Here is a 20298-nt window from a genome sequence, read left to right as displayed (position 1 = left end):
GAGCGGCTTAGTCATGCTGGCCACATGACCCGGAAGCTGTACGCCAGCTCCCTCGGCCAATAAAGCGAGATGAGCGCCGCAACCCCAGGGTCGGTCACAACTGGACCTAATGGTCAGGGGTCCCTTTACCTTTTATCATCTTTCTGGTGATAAGATGCCCTGATGTCTTTCTATATTGCCTCTCAGGGAGATCTCCAAGCCAAGACCCCCCCCCCAAAAAAAAATCCCTCTTCTCAGGGCAAGTCAGGCTAGCTGGGAGGAAGGCAAGGCAAACAGAATAAAATCAGAAATAGAAAATGGCAGAAGCTACAAACATTGCCTGAGCCTGTCTCCAGGAGTAGGCAGGACTGAAAACTGGGAGGGGTGCTCTCTCTCTCTCGTGCAAGGTAAATTACATAGCCCTGCCTTCTGAAGTGAGTGGGAGGTGCAACTCAAACACGGATATCCCCCCACCATTTCAGGAAAATAGCATTATGCTATGAGTCCTTACAAGATGAATATCTTCACTAAATGGTTTGTTCCACATATAACTCAAAGAAAAGGAAGGAGGAAAGAGAAAAGAAGAAAAGGTTTGTAATTATTTTGATTGCTTCTTCTTTAAAATTATCAATTCTCCTCAAATAGGCTCAGTAGTAAAAGCAGATTTTATAATTTTCATACTACCTTCCTAAAGACATTCCTTTAAAAATACAAAAAAAGAATGGCTTGTGGGTAGAGACTTTCCGGAACAGAAATGCTGATACCATGGAAACTGTGAGAAGCCCATGAAAGAATATTAATCAGTTAGCCACAAGTCTGACTTCAGGTGTTGTGATTTTTCAAAGAGAAAATCCTGCCCTTGCCCTGAAATTGCTTCACAGCAGTGCAGAAGTAGATGTTGACAGCTGCAGGCACAACTTCACATTGTAAATAATTATCTTGATAATTTGATGGAGGAGGACCAGGAAGGGACACTCCCTCCCCCACTAAGCTGGTTCCTCCTGCAAAAATAGATTGCAAAATTCCTCCTGCAAAAATAGACCCAAACAGATGTTCATTACAAGCACCTAAGTCTGCTCTTCCACAAGCTGTGGGGGTAACAGAAAGATGTGGAACCCATTCACATCGTCAGCAATCCAGCAATACTATATAATTGGTGCAGGGGGGGTGACACCCCTTTCTTTGCTGAGAAAAAACTAGAGAAGAGGTATTAGTGCCCTCCTTTAAGCTCCCCAGAATAATATGGATGACCACTGTTGGAATAAAAATGGTGGTCTGGATTAAATGATTGTTCCAATTGTTCTCAAGGCAGAGAATCCAGCAAATAGAGAGTCTATGCTTTGAACATTTTAAAAATGCTTGGACAAGCTTCAAATGGCTTCCCACAAGAGACAAGTGGGAGAAAAGTGATGCTTATCTTGGAAACCATTTGAAGCAAAATGGTGGACTTGCACATGCTCACTTTAATACAGTGAAGTTGTGACAGTAAGTTTACCAAAAGGAAATTTTAACAGTTTATGCAGTCTGTAGGGAAGGCTTTGATGCAATGCATATCTTTCTGCAGACATAAAGAGCAATTTCCTTTTAAGTCCAGAGTCAAACCTATGAAACATCAGTTAGGGACTCAAATTGTTTTCACAATGGTGGCAATTTGAGTGATACATGGCCTTTATCAGATAAAGGAGGGTGAGGGGGAAGAAAGGGAGAAAAATGCAACTAAGTTGTAGAAGGAACCACTTCTGTTAAGAGCATAAACACAAATACTACATTTAGAAATTTAATGCGCTGCCTCTCCGACCCCAACAGATTTACTTCTAACAATTTGTCCTAATTCTTGCAGCTAACATTCAATGAATTAGAAACCAGGAAATATGAGTTCAGGTTTTTCCATGGCATGCTGCACATACAAACTACTGATTTTATTTGCAAAGGTATGCCAGTTTGCAGAGATACTATACAGGCAGCCCCATGTGCGCGTGACTGTGTATACACGCGCTGCGCTGAACCCAGAAGTGACCCGGAAACATCATAAAGACGACACTGAACCATCACAAAATGAGTGAAATGGTAGAGGATCAGGGTGAATTGGGGTGTTTGCAGGCTTTTTCAATGGGTTTCAATTATGTGCGATTTCATCAATGTGCACAGGGCCTTGGAACGTAACCCCCATATAAACGTAAATCTGAAAAGAGTACCATGTCTAACCTATAAGTAAAAATACAATTGTATTCATTATGTAATTTTAATTTTCATTTCTGATCTTATTTTCATAGAATCACGAAATCATAAAATCCTAGAGTTGGAAGGGACCCCAAGGGTCATCTAGTCCAACCCCCTGGTAGGCCTGGGTGATTTATCAATATATCGCCCAGGAGCAGTATGAGGAACAGACCGCAATGTTGGTTTCACTCGGTGATATATCGCTGGTGAAACCGCCATCCCACTCTGCCCTCATATGATGGAGAGGGAGAAACAAGCTGTATCGGCGAGGTGTCGATACACCTTGTTCCTCCCTTCTGCATCTTTAAACTGCTCAACTGTAGAGTGTGCAGCTGCCCTTGCCTCAGTCGAGCAGTTAAAGGAGCCCTCAGTCCTGCGCTGGCTCCCGCAAGTCGGCGGTGGAGTGGGGGCTCTGTGAAACTGCTTGGGCTGAGAGGAACACGGTTGCCATTCCCCGCAGCAAGCAGTTAAAGGAGCTCTGGTGCTCCGCCCAGTCACAGGCAAGTGGGGAGAGCACTGGGGCTGTCTCAGCTGGGGTGGGCAATGTTCCCTCCTCCCAGCTTAGCTGCGCAAACAAGCTGCATTGTCCCAGCCCACCAGCCTGGATGAAACCGCCTCAGCTTTCAAGGTGAGAGCTGGGGCAGGTTCACCCAGTGTCTCGCGGGCAGAGGGCAATGCATCTGGTTTTTTCAACGTTGCGGTATATCGCCAAACCACAATGTTTGGCTCGCAACACACCACAATGTTGCAAAGTTGGTATCACCCAGCCCTACCTCCTGCAATGCAGGAATCTTTTGCCCAACATGTGGGCAACCCTCAGATTAAGAGGCTCGTGTTCTACCAACTGAACTATTGTCTAGCTCAGAAAGGTTGCATGTGGTACCACGTGCCACAGGTTCCATTAGATGAAGGCTCTTTAGTAGAAGAAAATTCAATAGTCGGAAAATTTCAAAATCCAGTTGGATTTTGAAATTTGATTAGAAGAGACAAAATGTCACAACTGGTAAGCACGTTCTCTAGTACTCATTGTCAGGCTAGGTGCTGAAGCTGATCCCCATTTCTTAAAAAATATAGCCCTGCTGTTACTCAGCTCTTTCTCACGTCTTCAAAAGTCTAAAGAAATTGTAAGTTGCATACTTTTAAAAGGAGCTTGCAGATTTCATATTTCCCCTTTGCTGCTGCTTCATGTAGCGGTGTGAACTTCCACAGATCTGCGACGTTGACAGATGCCCCGTGTCTCACCAATAACTCTGCCACTTCGTAGTGTCCATATGAACAGGCATTGTGGAGGGGCACTAAGCCACTAATCAAAAAGAGAAAAATGTCAGCTTTTAACATGTCAGGATCTAGAAGCAAGTAAAAATTGTAGTTATCCTTCAAGATAAATCAGCATTCCAAATGATGACATCAACTGTCTCTGACAAGTGATGGACCTCCAAACCTCAAAAATTATATACGTTTAGTAAAAAGGTAAAGGTAACATAGGTAAATGGCCCCTGGTTGGTTAAGTCCAGTCAAAGGCGACTATGTGGTACGTCGCTCATCTCGCTTTTCAGGTTGAGGGAGCCGGCATTTGTCAACAGACAGGTATCATCAGAACATTGATGAAACGCAACCCCTTTTCCTCATGAGATCCAGAAGCAGAAATCTTGTTCCAAAAAAACTAGCATCTGGCAGTAGTGGACGGGGCGAACAGGTTGAAATTTAATCAAGAGTTTGCCTTTGTTGGCTGCAAAACCGGAGGATATAAATAGAAGCCCTGGACTGTGGCCATACAGCTGAAGAATAAGGTACTGAAAAGCACAGAAGCAAAAGGACTTGGAAAGCAAGAAGCTATTCTATTCAGACACAAAACCGTAAATTGAATCCCAGGTTACCCTTTATCCTTTGCATGCACATCCGCTCCGTGATGAAGCAGGTACTCCACGACTGACACTCGGTTATAACCTGCAGCGAAGTGCAATGGGGTTGAATGACGCCCCTCCAAATCCCTGCAGTTCACATTCTGAGGACTGCAAAGTTGCTGTGAAATGAAAATTGAAAGAGAAAAACATCCATAAAGGAACTCGTGAAAGAGACCTTTTCAAGTAGTTACCACCTTCTCAAAGTGTAAAAATGAGAGGAGGTTTCATTGCTGCTGCTTCTCTTTTCCTTTTCTTTTTTTGCCTCAGTGGCTACTGCCATGTCCTGCCTTACACATGCAAATTCTTGAATTGCTTATTTAAATTTTAAACCATGAAGTGATTCTCTTGCAATAAAGAACACCAATTCAAAATGTTTTTGAGTAAGACAGGGTTTTTAAGTCTACTCACAATAAGCCATGGGTTTATCGTGACATCCAAGCTGGTCTGTGAGTCATAATTGTCTTACTGTGCTCTATTTGCAATTGTGATCGATTTAATCCCACTGATTCTAAAGCAGTCAAAGGCACCTGCCCACCAACGAGCTGCATTATAATGCACCCAAAATGGAATTATCACACACAAAAGGTAGGGCTGATTTTGATGGTGCCAAATACTTCCTCCTATCTTTTTAGGCAGATCACACAAGCATTGACAGTAATACAGTGGTACCCCGGTTTACGAACTTGATCCGTTCTGGAAGTCCGTTCTTAAACCTTCCCTAATGAGGCCTCCCCCGCCCTTCCACCATTCAGATTCCGTTCTTAGACCGAGGTAAAGTTCGCAAACCGGGACACTACTTCCGGTTTTGCAGAGTTTGCAAACCGAATTGTTCATAAACAGGACTGTTCTTAAACCAAGGTACCCCTGTATACAGGAACACAATGGATGTTATTTGCTCCAACCTACCTTCACAGTTTCCAAGTCTCCAGCTTTAGAGGCTTCCAATAGTCTGTAATCCACATCAGATGTATGTACAGGAGTGCTCTCTACACAAGAGACAAAAAAATTATAAACAGGTTGAATTTATAGAAACAACTTTTAAGCAAAAATATGAATTACAAACCAGGACGTTCCAGTTCAGTTGGTAGAGCACGAGACTCTTGATCTCAATGGGTTCAAACCCCACATTGGGCATTGCAGGGGGTTGCACTAAATGACCCCCGAGGTACATTCCAACTTTACAATTCTATAAATCCCACCTTCCCCATGAGTTCAATGGATCAACTTAGACAAGTAATTACATGTCAGCTGCAGTCCCCATATAAGGAACATACCATGGGGCTGGAGCAACTCTCCAATGAGGAAATGTTATAACATTTGAGGATTTCTAGCTTAGGGGGGAAAGTGAGCAATGACTGACTGATGGATTGAATTTCTATGTTGCTTTTCATTCAAATGAATCTCAAAGCGGCTTACAAACAATACAGAACAGAACACCGCAAATACAGCATAAAATACCGTATTCTTCGCCCCATAGGACGCACCTGGGGGGGGGGGTAAAGAAAAAAAATTATTTTCCCCCCAGGCGTGGGGCTGGAGCGGGGGAAGCCCGAGCTTCCCCCGACCCCAGCTCCCAGAACAGGCTGCCGCCCCAAGCCTTGCACGCCCAGCGGGAGGTCCCGCCGGGTGCGCGAGGCTTGCGGACATCTGCCCGAAGCACGAGGCTTGCGGATAGCTTCCTGAAGCCTGGAGAGCGAGAGGGGTTGGTGCGCACCGACGCCTCTCGTCTCCAGGCTTCAGCGAAAGCCTGCATTCGCCCCATAGGACGCACACACATTTCCCCTTCATTTTTGGAGGGGGGAAAGTGCATCCTATAGGGCGAAAAATACGATATATAAAATAATCCACAAATCATCAACAGTTCATCAATAAAACAATTATAATATATAAAACACTATTAACGAAACAGCAACTAAAAAAGAAGCTGAACATCACAATTACAGCATATTGCATGAATAACCAATCAATATGGCATTTATAATCTATAAAACATTAACAAAATAGCAATAACAACAAAATAAGCTAAGCACTGTTGAGTTCATGCACTCTCCATGCCTCATTTATGTTTCCCAGCTACTGGCAGAGCACAGTTGTGTTCAAGTCTTGCCCGAGGGCTTCTTGTGGGCATCTAGTTGGCCACTGTGAAAACAGGATGCTCAACCAGATGGGCTCAACCAGGGTCTGATCCAGCCTAGCTGATCTTATGGAGCTGTAAGAATTAGCAACAGTAAAGCACTTTGTAACGTCTAATGTGTTCACTGTTTTTGATATTGAATTTCAAATTGTTGCAACCCATCATTGCATCTGCTGGTGAAGTTCAGGTAACTAACACTAATTATTTCATGGAAGTGACAAAGGGAGATGTTTGTTTTGTTTACCACCTTCAATCCGTAGAACTCAGAATGGTTCACATAATAAACTACATGGAATACTACATAATATACTACATGGAAAAACACAAAAGACATAAAAACAAGAACAAAAACAAAAGAAAACCCAAGAAATCTAATGGTGTCTGTCTTCTGGCAGGCTGGACACTACTGGAACATACAGCTTCCCCTTCCACAAATTTCAGGGGGTTGAAAGGGAGGGAAGAGGAAAGAAAGTTCCACTGCGTGAACTTAAGTCTGACTGCATGATGTGGACATTGCACAAAATAATGTGCTGGCTGGAATTCTAAATATATGGATAAAAAAAGCTAATTGGCTTTTGGTGTAGTAAACTTGGATATTTCTTATAACATACTTATTTTCTTAACGGGATATGTTTCTCTTAAAAGAATAATAAAGCATTCAAGTGGAGCTGCAGCCTTTATTATTAGAAGCTATGATTTTAAAGCATTTATGTCCTGATCTGAACAGCTGGACAGGGTCAGTGGCGTAGCATGGGGGGTGCAGGGGGGCCGGCCGCACTGGGCGCAACATCTGGGGGGGGTGCACTCACACTCGCAGCTCTCTGCCTCTACCTGGCTCACTCACTCTAGGGGGCGCAAATTACTTGCCTTGCCCCGGGTGCTGACAACCCACGCTATGCCACTGGACAGGGTTGCTGCATTTACCATTCCTCTCTCTGATCCCCCAGACAGAACTCTGCATATGAAGATTCTTTGTTGTTATAAAAGCTAAAACCCCAAGATTGGCCATTCATATTTCCAGCTGTTAAATAATCCCAGTTCCATATGATCTGTGGTCTTAGAATCACTTTGGCTTTGGAACATCAAAAGCAGCTCTCAAAAATTCACCTAATGAGTTAACTAACTGGGAAGTTTCCCATTTGCCTAGCCCAAGGGCAAGTAGAGACACGATGCTTGTGAAAGATTCAAAACAAGCCCAGTAAAGGAAATCATAAAAAAGAGTCTGGGAGGCAGGAGGAGGAGGGGGAGAGGGAGTGGGTGACTAAAGTATCAAGAGAATTGACATAATTAAACATTGGAAAGAGTTCCCAGGTCTGAAATTAGCTCATGTAGAGCTTGTCATCCTGTTTACAGTGACTTTTTAACAGCCATTGTAAATAGAGTCACATTGTTTCAGTGTGTCATTTTGTTTATCCTTTTCAGTCGCTGCCTTGAGCCTCATTTGCAAAGCAATTTTATTTTAATTAAAATAAGAATCAATCAGCCTTTCCTGCAAATTACAAATGCACATCATTGGTTATCATTATCGTCTGAAAGAACACCCACCATTCAATATCTGCTGCACTGCTTCGTTGCCCATCTGCGCTGCTGTAAAACCTTGTAAGGAGATGATGGAGGGGTCCGAACCATAATTCAGCAGGAGGCGACACGTCTGCAGGTGACCTGCCATAGCAGCCCTATGCAAAGCAGTTTGTCCAAGTGTGTCTAGTGCATTCATCTGAGGGGGAATATATATATATATGTGCTTAACCCAAACAGAGCTTATAAATGCTTTACAATCTACCTTACCTCACAATCTGTGGATGGAAGGGAAAAAGTTAACCAAGACTACAAGACACTAATTTCATTACCCCTCCTGCTGTGTTTAAACAGTAACACAGCAGGACAATAAAGGATCAATTAAGTCCTTCCACATTACTTTGAAGGCACATTTACTTCATATGAAGTAGGTGATTAACGGAAATTGTTACCAAGGTAAAAAAATTAATGGGGCTCCCATAAATTTTAATGTACAATAAACACATTTATTTAACTGTAAAATAAATACATGCTTTCCAGTTCTGCTGACAAATTAAATAATATCCAGTTACTGTAACAAATGGAAACATGAATGCTGGATTTATATGTGAAAATGTGTTTTGGGAGAGAAAGGGGGCAGCTAGCATTTAAATAGGGTTTTGCTCTGACAGACCAGTCTCCATTTTTGTGCCTAGAGCAGTGTTTCCCAACCTTGGGCCTCCAGCTGTTTTTGAACTACAATTCCCATCATCCCTGACCACTGGTCTTGCTAGCTAGGGATGATGGGAGTTGTAGTCCAAAAACAGCTGGAGGCCCAAGGTTGGGAAACACTGGCCTAGAGGAAGGACTCTCCCCTGTAGTCAAAATAATCAATCTGAGAGTACAAGAACCTGCCTGGCTGAGAAAAGGGGGGAAAACTGAAGAGCAGATCAAAGCGTAGTACATACAGTAAAAGGTAAAGGTACCCCTGCCCGTACGGGCCAGTCTTGCCAGACTCTAGGGTTGTGCGCTCATCTCACTCTATAGGCTGGGAGCCAGCGCTGTCCGCAGACACTTCCGGGTCACGTGGCCAGCGTGACAAGCTGCATCTGGCGAGCCAGCGCAGCACACAGAACGCCGTTTACCTTCCCGCTGGTAAGCGGTCCCTATTTATCTACTTGCACCCGGGGGTGCTTTCAAACTGCTAGGTTGGCAGGCGCTGGGACCGAACAACGGGAGCGCACTCTGCCGCGGGGATTCGAATCGCCAACCATGCGATCGGCAAGTCCTAGGCGCTGAGGTTTTACCCACAGCGCCACCCACGTCCCCTAGTACATACAGTAGTACGTAGCAAAACACTAACTCGAGTTGCTGAATATTCTTCAAACAACACACATAACCCAACTCCCAGCTCTCCTACCACTTAGGATGAACAATTTGCCCAGATATCAAGGGAACTTAAGCACAGGGTCAGAAAGGGGATCCCTGTAGATAATTGATTCTCCCCTCTAGACATACACTTCAGGCTATAATATATGGACCTCTGTAGGTAGGAGCAGATTCACTAAGGGTGGGTTTGGCTACCCTGCTTCCCTTGAGAAGAGCAGAACTTCACAGGTAAGTTCAGAATTTCTCAAGGGGAGGGCAACAAGCACAAGAATGTGAAACTGCAGCGCATCCGGGGTCAGAAATCTAACAGCCATGAACCATTTGACATCATTCCAGCTATGTGAAAAAGGACACATCCTGCAAAGCTGCCTTGGAGTTGTCAAGCTCTCTCATGGTATTGGAGGTGTTATAGCTAGCAATCTTGGGCCAATTAACACTTATACCTGATTTTCCAGATTACTCTTGGAAGAAGAGGTTATGGCAGGGAAGTACAAAGTTAACAGCATGGCTAATCTGCCTTTAGGGCATCAACTGGTTCTCCTCCTACCTGAAAACTTATGCTGAACCTCAACAACGTCTTGTTGGAAGAAAAGGTAAAGAGACACATGATCAGTCCTCAGAACTGAATCAGATCTGATCAAATATCTTTGGGTTAAAGGCTTACTCCACTGGGGTTAACCAAGCCACTCTGGATGAAGGTTAAAAATGAACCTTTTCCAGTGTTTTTGCCCTTGTGGGCAGATGGGTGTTTACATAAGAGAATAGTTTCCTTCCTTCAGGGCTGATTTTGTCTGTGACATATGCATTTTAGCTGCCATACTGTCTGTCCTAACCAGCGCACACTGCATTCCTCATTTATGGAAAATGAGAGCTAAATTGATAGCTCCTAGTTCCCCAAGTGTAGGTAGAGGTGGCTTCTTAGAGACCTTGGCCAGAAGGCCCTCACCATGCTGACCCAAATTTCTTGCCTGAAGTATCTGGTTCCTCCATATTAAATTTATATCAAGCAAAACAAAAAAACCCTTCAAACATATCAATTCAGCACCCTGCAAATTTCAAAATCTATAGTTCACCAAAATTCCAACTGACCTAAGTAAACTGGCTGAGAGCTAACATACCAAAACAACTATTTTGCCTGGTATGGAATGAAAGCTTCATTCATCAGCCCACTGCTGGTTTCCCAACAATATATACACTTAAAAGTTACCCTGCTCGCTAAAGCTACACTAACCCCTCCCCAAAAAACTGTGGCAGTCACATTGTTGTTGTGCACGTTATGTTGATGCAGTGATGAATTGCCCTGCAGACTGTGAAGAGCTCTTTCAGCTTACAAAGTGACAGGTCTATCAGCTCCACCAGACAGACATCAGCGCAGACCTGATAGTCACATGTTTTAAACCTGCTAAAATAAGCAATGCTAACATCACTTTCAAAGTCATGTTGCCCAGGTCTATCAAGCAAGAGTTTGCCATTGGAATGAATTATTTTCACTACATCCAAGTCCCTTCCCTATGTGAAATGTTACTGAAAGTCAACATGGATGTATGTCATTGTTCAACGAGCAATTATTTTTTACTTCAGCACTTTTTACTGCTCCTGTGTGGCAATGCAGCACTCGCACCTATAACTGTCCTATGTTCTGCCAATCATCTGTAATAGCTCAACAACTGAAGACTATTTTGACAGGGCCTCTTATTACTGATTTCCTTCCCGTTTCGAATTCTCAGTGTTTCCTAAATCCTTACTTTCTAGAGGTAGAGGATGGAAAGGTAGAACATTTGGACGTACATTTCTCATCTATTCTCTCCAGTGTACGGTTAGGAGCTGTGGGTGAAGGCTTCTTTACTGGGTTCAAAAGACACTGTTACTCAAATAATCTCATTTTCCTGTAACCCACTGGCCAGATACAGTATTTTAATCAACAAACAGGATCCCCACTTCTGAAATTTTATTAGACGGCAATTTGGGGAAGTCATTTAATTAGCTGCCTGAGTAAACAATTTTGCCATTTCAGTGAGCACAAAGGCTCTTCTCTAAAATGTTTCCCCACAGAAAAAAGGTAACAGCTGGTTCAAAATTCTGAAACATAACACACTACGCATTCACGATTCTGTATATCACTGTATTTTATGATCCTATTAAACCTGCTTGGAACAAATACAGAAACAGAGGTCTGGAGAATAGCACTTCTATATAATAGATTCCTAAATTAAAACGCATCTGTCTGACATAATTGAAGAATTGTTGATGTATGTTATATCTCTCTAATAAGATATAATAAAGAAGATATACTTAACTGTTTGGGGGGTTGAACGCAAACCACAAACTCTCTCTCTTGCCCTCCTCCACACTCAAGGTCTCCTCAATTCAGGCCATACAACAGCAGCCAAGAAGCCTCAAAGGTTGCACTTAAGAACTGCAAATCTGGACCCACCCATTTAAGAATAGGAGCCACCATTGCTACTATTGCAAGGCCTGGTACTTATTGCAAAGCTATGGACTTTCCAGCTTCCTGAAGCCTTGGTACCCTTGGGGCTTAGAGGCTTCATTCGCCTGTGCCAGCAAGGCAACCACTTGAGAACTGCACCCAAGAGCTCTTTATCTGAACTTCTCTATTTAATACTCTCAAATAATAAACTGACCATAGCTCAGCCAAAAGTATGGCTCGTGTCACCATATTTCCAGAAAAGACTCTGAAGAACCCCAAACACACAGAATCAGAAGTATAATTCACCATTCAAGAGTTCAGTGATGCCCAGGATTTTCCTGCCCATGGACCACTTGAAAATTACTGATTGTCTTGGTGGGCAACTTAAAGGTTTTTTTCACCTGTTATAGAAATTGTAATGCACGATGGCCACCTAGCAGTTCGAAAGCACATCAAAGTGCAAGTAGATAAGTAGGTACCGCTCCGGCGGGAAGGTAAACAGCGTTTCCGTGTGCTGCTCTGGTTCTCCAGAAGCAGCTTAGTCATGCTGGTCACATGACCCAGAAGCTGTCTGCGGACAAACGCCGGCTCCCTCAGCCTATAGAGCGAGATGAGCGCCGCAACCCCAGAGTCGGCCACGACCGGACCTTGGTCAGGGGTCCCTTTACCTTTTAATGCACGATGCTAGATGCTGTATGATCTTTATTTGTATTTTTATGGCTTCTTTTATTTCCTATATTGTATTACATTCTGAATGCCGCAGAAATTCAAAATGTAGTACGATACAAGAAATAAAAGAAGCAATAGAATACAATTAAAAATCAATATGAATGTGGACATGCAGCATGCCAATTGAACGAATCTCATGGGCCACAGGTTGGGGACCCCTGGCAACATATATGAAATCCTCAGTTTATAAGCCGTCTTGAAACTTGCACTTTAAAGAAGACATAAAACAAGTTGAATCTAACAAGAATCTAACAAGTCTATACTCAAGTAAGAAAGAAGTATATGCAAGAACATTTATACATTAATTTATGACATTGCACCTCTGTGTTTTAAAGAAACAGAAAAAGGAACTTGAAAAGGACAGCTAATGAAAGAGCCTCAGTGACAACAATTTACCCAATAGGCTTTGAAAAACATTATTTTATCTTTGGAAAATATGTAAACATTACATGCGCCCAAGCACTCTGGATATCAGGAGCAATTTGAATTAGCATTTTTATTTGATTATACACTGGTTGGTTGGAACAAAAAGATGTAAATTTAGACAGGATAAAAGTGGGTAGATTACGAGTTTTGTAGCCCAGCTGCAGCTAGGACATTAGTGCCAAACAATTGAATGGGTGAAATGTAGCTGTGATGGTTCAGTGCAGAGATAGTTAACAGGTGTGCTGGAAAAAAGGCATATTGCAGTTCTTCTTATTCCATTATACTCAGTATTATCATGGTCTGAGCTGCAGACTTCAGATGTGAAAGCACCCTATGATTTCCTGTCTAATATCAAAGCTCTCATCCAAATTGAATCTTTAAAAGCTTGGCAGGAAATTATACAAGGAGAACATTTTATCCCGGTAAATTCTTCAAAGCTAAGGCAGACTTTTACCAGGATCGTATCAAGCAGAGATTACAAAGTCAAAGGACTTATGACAAACAAGCTTCTTCCAAAACCTCATGCTAGCAGACCCAGACTTCTGTTCAGATGTCTGGAAAGGAAATGTGTGCAAATAATTACTTCCAACTATCAAAGTTGGTATCAATGAAAATGTAACGAGTACATTTGTTTGTGTGGAAAGAGGCAAAGAGCTGAACCCCCACTGTTTCCACAGAACCACAAATAAATATCAGAGTAAATGTTTCCCTAATTTTTCACACCTGTAGAACTAGCACACAAGACCACAGGTATAATACAGATAATACAGTGTGTAGAAAATTAGGCATAATCCAATATTTACCTTTGCTCCATGTTTATGAAGAACTTCCATAACATCGTTGTGAGCTCGTTCAGCAGCAAAATGCAAAGGTGTCATGAAACTAGTTTGGAAAAGAAAGATACAAATAAATACGTTTCAGAATGCGTCCATTTCATCTAAACACAAATGTTGCTGTTTTAAAGAAGAAAACGTACTCTTTATTCTTCTCATTGACGTTCGCTCCTTTCCGAAGCAGTAACTCAGTGACTTGTTTCCGTTTGGGGTGAAGAGAAGCCACAGCACAGTGCTGCAAAAAAGGCAATGTAGGAAAACTTAGTAGGAAATCTTAAGCCAAGGGTTGGAAATCAAAACTGAAGGACAATACAAGATGAGAAGGCTGCAGTTAACCTGCATAAATCGTAATAGTGTACAACGAGGAATTTGCTTCTTAGGATGCAGGACTGGGTCAGGGATTCAAAATGGAACTGTATGCAAGTGATTGAAGTTCAAGTAGCCCTTCATGCGCCAGAGTAATTCCCTGTGCCGAAGATGCAATCTGCTACTTAAATGGAGTCACGGCTTGCCTTGTCTGTAGGAACCGCCACAACAAATTGACAAGCAGAGCTCCAGCAATGTCCATAGTTCCATATGCATCTGTCCTTTCTGTGGACACCATGTAATATATAAAATATAGTGCACATACTGTACTATCATATTTTGAACTTGTTCTCATGTGCAAATCTTAGTACAAATGCAAAAAGTGCACTTAGAACCTATAACAGTGTTTTTTGGGGGGAGGGGGTGCTGAGATGTAATGCAATAATTTGGGGGCATCAATCGTTTCCCATTTCCCTGGAGTAAACATGAACTGTTGCTTCTACTCCATATGTATTTCGTACAAAACTATAATAGAAAGCACAAGATGTTCTGGGATAGGTTTTACGTATCCCAGAGATTGGCAGGGGCAGCCCACTGCATTTTGCCACCTGAGCCAAAACAGGAAGGTGCCATGCGTCCCCCTGCCAAAGCCTCACTTATTGGGGTTGTGTGGCTGTGGCTTCCAGCAAGATCTTGCAAGAGCCCAGGGGGACTTCGTGGGGCTCTTGCAAGATCTTATCAGAACGCGGAAGCCTTCGCAGGTACTTCTCTGATATTGAGGGAGGGTGCACCTTGAGTTCTAATCACCTGAGGCATGGATGGGCTGGTCCTGGGAGAAGGAGAACGTGTGGCCCTGAAGGTGTTACTGAACCGCAACTCCATCATTCCTGACCGCTGGCCATGCTGGCTGTGGCTGGTGGAAGTCTAACTTTATCGGGAGGGCTACAGGTTCATTACCCCTAGGTTACAAGATCACACACTTCTTTGGTGATGCAAACGTAGCCCTTAATCATAGCAAACAGTGGCAAGGGAATCTGAGCACCAATGAGGAGGGGCTGGTGAGAGGGACAGTATGATCCCTCACCTTAACCTCAGCATGGTCGCTGCTAGAGGACGTACTATGATATATTTGAACTGGCGCTCTACAGTCGTGTCTTTCCAACTGTGGAAGTATGAAACTGTTTCAACCATTTTGTCTATTGTTTTTGGGTTATAAAATGGCTGCTTTTCGCTCTCTGTTCTGTAACCAGGCAGGTCAGAAGTTCACTGCATGAAGCAAACAGGTGAGGTGCAAATGAAACCTAAACATTAATAAATAATAATAATAATATTTTTTTATTTATACCCCGCCCTCCCCAGCCAAGGCCGGGCTCAGAGCGGCTTAAGAGAATCTCAAGCAGAATTCTACTGCCCTTCTGACTGGTCACCTGAAATAATGCGTGTAAGTAAAGCTAGCAAATGGTGTTAAGAAAGACACAGTGCTGGTGAAATAGGAAAGAGCTGGACTCAAAAGAAGGAAGCTAAAGGACAGCTACACATCCAGATTCCAGGAACAGAAGATGCTGAACAATGAGAGAGATGGACACTGCCTGATAAAAGTATCAACTTGGGTAGGGAAACAATCTAGACTAGGTTTAGATGAACGTGTTTTCCTATTTATTTTCATTTTATCTTCTTTGCTCAAACTGTTTTAAATCATTACTGTTGAATAAAGACCTTCATGATTATTTTTCACATTGCCGCCTTACAAAATCTTTTGCAAAATCTAAATTTGGGTTAAACGTGTAAGAGGATTTGTAGTTCACACCTCACTAATTGCCTTACCACACTACTTGATATAGAAAGTTCGCTGGGCCACTAAATAAATTCCAGACGTTAAGGACTGGAATTAAGGCAGGCAGGTTATCCACACTTGGTGGCAGCAGTGAGGATAAAGGGAGGAGCTAAATTAGTTGGTTTGTTTGCCTCCCTTGCCTCTCACAGCATAGGCTACATCTTGTGCCATCCTGCCTATAGATACGCAACTTTTTTTTTTTTTTACTCTAGCAGATTTTGAAAGCTGCTGAAGCAATTACAGTTGCAAAAATACATGATGTGCTGAGGAATCAAACTATTCATTTCAAAGCAGCCAACTGAAAAACATTTAATTTTGAATGGCAGAATTCTCAGATCCCTGCTAAAATGGTGTAAACATGAAAGAAGATGCTTGCTACAGGTTCTTCCTTAGCTCAGCATTAAGTCACTGGCAGGTCAAGCAACATTAGATATGTGATGGGCTGAACTAGATTTACCTTGAAAACGCCAGTCTTAACTATGGGATAACTTCAGCCACAATTATGTATACAAAACCTTGCATGCTGCCTAAAGCAAGCGGAGTGACTTATGATCTCACCAGTGCTGTCTCATGGGACTGTGGCTGCTTGAAATTAATGACCTCCAAGGCAAGTGTCTTCTTTACTTTGGCTAAGTCAGCTTCTCTTGCTGCTTGTAGTAAGGAATGTCCTTTGAATTCATCTGCAGGGGAATAAACAATATTCATGACTGTCAGAATTATACAGCATTAGCTTAGAAAAGCCAAACAACAGTTAAGAGGGACAATATAATTCCACACAGTTCACCAAGAACTGTCCTATTGCGTTCTCTCAAGTGGAGATTGTGAAGACAAAATAACATTCTTGGGCTGAGAGGTAAAAGGGGGGTTTCTATTTCAATGCTACTCAGTATAAATGCAAAATTAGTTTAGATGCTCAGTGACTTGTATAAATGCTGCCTAAAGGACTTCACACACACACACACACACACACACACACACACACACTTCTGATCTGCCAAATATGTTGATAAGAGAAGATTAACAAGAAAAAGGTTGCAGGGGAAAGTTTCTGAACTGACTTTTAATGCCTGAAATAAATTAGAATGTTGTACCAAAGTGACCCAAATTTTGTGACAATAGCGAAATCTATTAACACATATGAAGCAGATATTATAAGGGCAGTAATTAATTAAGTAAATATTACACAAGCAACTAGCATGATTATTCTCAGTTTGCATAATTTATTACGTAATTTTCATTATTTCAAACAATGTATTCTGCTTCTCTGGTCATGATGAGGGATGCGAAGGAACCCCAGGCATTGAAACCCTACCCTATGACTGCTCAAAATGTTACACAGCAATCCCTCTGAGATTTCACCAGAAATGCCCACATCAAAATGATCTTTGCAACCATCTTTGCTTTAATTAAAAAAGTTGAGGTTTACAGGGAGCTGAATTCTGTGATCAATATCATACTCCGTAGAGCACAAAGAGCCCTTTCTAGATGTGAAATACAGTATTTTGCACCCTATGATACCTACAAGTAAGCCTCTCTTTCAGCTCAGGCGTTGGGGCCATATCAACAGCACTCTTTCCATGACAGTTGACCAATGTTGGATCTGCACCATGGCTAAGTAACAAAGAACAAACTTCCACACGATTCTTAGAAGCGGCTTCATGTAATGGGGTAAACTGCCAAAGATCCATTGCATTAACACAGGCACCATGCTAAGTAAGGAAAGAATAAGAGTTAAAATGTACAGGTCCTTCTATGTAGTGTCAGTACCATAGTTAACTTTCAGTGCTAAACAGAATAGGTGTTATCTAATGAAACCTTTGATTATCAAATTAATGAAATCAATTCATCAATTGATATTTTAATACACGTTCAAATAATATGCACTTGGTAGAAAGAACGTGCTCCAGGTTTGCTGCTTACATATGTTTAGTGAAAGCCCAGAGTCTCTCTCAGAATATGATGAGATTACGGAGTTTAAAAAAGAAATAAATGTCAGTTTCAGTAAGACTTGGTGTAGCATAGCAGGTAAAAAAAACATCCTATGTTGAATCTCGACTCAGCCACAAACAGTGGTTGGCTTGGGGCAAGTAATAGGCTGTATCTAATTTAAGATTATTGCACGATTTCCACTTGCACAACAGAACTTCCTCCTCCAACCCTCCAAATCTGCTTGGGGTGTTTCCCAAACCCTCTGGAGCAGATATATATGGGGCAGTGCGGGGGCTGCATAGAAGGAGAAGTTCCATTGTGTGAGCAGAAGTCACTCCAATCACGTAATAATTTAGCTGGACGTAACCCAGTTTCTGTAATATGGGGGAAATACTCTCCTTTGTGTGGAATGTGGACCAGGTCTGTTAATTTTCCCTTAGTTTTTAATAACATGGCATAATAGAAAATATTATGGACTTCAGTAAAAGGGCCCCCCATTGATTTAGCAAATTTACATGTCATGGATGGCATAACACCTAATTTTTACAGTGTATTCTTCAGAGGTGTAACAATTCAATCACAAATATGTCACAATCACACACAAATTCAGTTAATCGTATGCTATTGTTTGAAAAATGGTCTCATTGATGAGAAATGTGTGTCCCTCAAACATTGTTCTTTCATTTGTTTGACCACACAGAAAGACCCCCACAAGCCATACCGTATTTCCATAAATATGCTGTACACAGCAGCTAAGGACATTTATATTGCTATTACCATGTTTAGTTCACGGGGTCTTCAAGGCTGCTTACACAATTTAACTTAAAAATACAAATAACCATACAATAAAGAACAACACACAAATAGTAAACACGGCAGCACACTACACGTTGATTATTTCCTTCAATTAATTACGTAACATTAAGGAATTACTTCTCTTTAACGTTACCTTCAACAGCAGTTCTGTAACTTCATAATGTCCATAGGAACATGCATTGTGGAGGGGCACAAGTCCACTGCAATAAATAAAGCATTAAAATTACATTCCCTAAAAAGCTAATAATTAGGCAACTTAGAACCAAATTGACTGCAGCAACAGAGACATTTAAAGATGTAAAATGTAATTTAACCTCAATAACATTACTATTCAAACAGATGCTTGGTCACAGATTCTAGCCAGATGCAGGATTTTATGAAAATCTGAACATGTAACAAAAGCAACACTGCACTGCCCAGTTCCATGCAGGGTATCAGTCACATGATTCAGGCCTGCACAAATGGGAATTCTGATGCACAGATGAGAAGATTGCTTGAACTCATCCAGAGAGGCAGCACAGCAGCTGTTCCACAAGACCAACTTTTAAAATCCTTTCTGAGCCCTAGGTGCAAGCCACTTTTTAAAGCACTTTGCTATATCTTATTCCAGCATTTGAAATGCGCCTCTTCCTTGCCTTTGTACTAAGGTTCCGACTACTTCACAAGCAAGGGAAGAGGAGCTTAAATATATATATATATTCCTGAATGCAAAAATGAGGTCAGAGCACAAAGGAAAGCTTTAGAAGAACAGAAAATTGTTACAATAATCTAACAGACTAATTTGTAAAGGTGTGACAAATAAAAATATGGCATGCAAACACCCCGACCACACTAGAAAAAAATGCAGTAGGAAATATGAAAAAGTCTTAAGATATTTCTGTATTACTCTACAGCATTGCTGTTTATCTCCCTTCACTTTCCACACAGACATATCTGTCGAGGAACCACTATACCTCCCCCAGAATGCAATTTGAAAACCACCGCTCTAAGCCATGGGGGGGGGGGAGCTGCAGCGTGTGATACTTAATCAATTCTGTAATCTCAAAACTTTACTCCAAATGTACATCATTGTAACATCTACAAGATTTGAAATGCTTGGGAGAATAATCTCCCAATAATCAAGGTTTTAAAGGTAAAGGTAAAGGGCCATTAGATCCAGCTGTGGCCGACTCTGGGGCTGCGGCGCTCATCTCGCTTTATTGGCCGAGGGAGCCGGCGTACAGCTCATGTGGCCAGCATGACTAAGCCGCTTCTGGCGAACCAGAGCAGCGCATGGAAACGCCGTTTACCTTCCCCCCGGAGCGGTACCTATTTATCTACTTGCACTTTGACGTGCTTTCAAACTGCTAGGTTGGCAGGAGCAGGGACCGAGCAACGGGAGCTCACCCCATCATGGGGATTCGAACTGCCAACCTTCTGATCGGCAAGTCCTAGGCTCTGTGGTTTAACCCACAGCGCCACCCGCGTCCCTCCAAGCCTTTGTTAGGTATCACTATTTAAGAGGCCCTTTCACTAGTATCCACCTGCTTTACAAGCGCTAAAAAAGCCAGTGAGTTCATTATACTGTCTTACGTACCCCTTATCCTTCGCATGGACATCAGCACCATGCTGGAGCAAAAGCTGAACTATCCGGACTCTGTTGTATCCTGCAGCCAAATGTAACGGAGTAGACTGTAAGAAAAGGCAGAAACAAAAAGAATGAAATTAAGACTCTTTCTTTGGGTAAGGCAAGTTTCCACACAGACAGATACTGCAGGCAGAAATGGCAACTCTGGCTGGGGAGCAATTACAAAGCACCTTCTATGTTCTGCACAGATTTCCTATGGGAACCACCTCACATGAGCAGCAGCCTCAAAACACCAGAACAGCTTGCA

The 20298-nt window shown here is 42.3% G+C and overlaps 1 protein-coding gene across 2 annotated transcripts in view; it reads right to left on the bottom strand.

The window, feature by feature from the left end:
- TNKS (tankyrase) overlaps positions 1-20298 on the bottom strand; it is a 71215-nt gene that overhangs the window by 15634 nt on the left and 35283 nt on the right. For both annotated transcript variants that reach the window (XM_028713069.2, XM_028713070.2), the window contains 10 exons: positions 20001-20095; positions 18558-18624; positions 17202-17388; positions 16238-16359; positions 13683-13774; positions 13510-13588; positions 7783-7954; positions 5010-5089; positions 4077-4222; positions 3337-3502 (listed from right to left, as the gene is read on the bottom strand). In XM_028713069.2, the coding sequence (XP_028568902.2) occupies positions 3337-3502; positions 4077-4222; positions 5010-5089; positions 7783-7954; positions 13510-13588; positions 13683-13774; positions 16238-16359; positions 17202-17388; positions 18558-18624; positions 20001-20095 (1206 nt within the window). The remainder of the gene's footprint in view (positions 1-3336; positions 3503-4076; positions 4223-5009; positions 5090-7782; positions 7955-13509; positions 13589-13682; positions 13775-16237; positions 16360-17201; positions 17389-18557; positions 18625-20000; positions 20096-20298) is intronic.

This window comes from Podarcis muralis, chromosome 17 (genome assembly GCF_964188315.1).
Source record: "Podarcis muralis chromosome 17, rPodMur119.hap1.1, whole genome shotgun sequence".
In the NCBI taxonomy this organism is placed as follows: Eukaryota; Metazoa; Chordata; class Lepidosauria; order Squamata; family Lacertidae; genus Podarcis; species Podarcis muralis.
The sequence above is the reverse complement of the archived record's forward strand: the minus strand, read 5'-3'. Positions and strand labels throughout refer to the sequence as shown.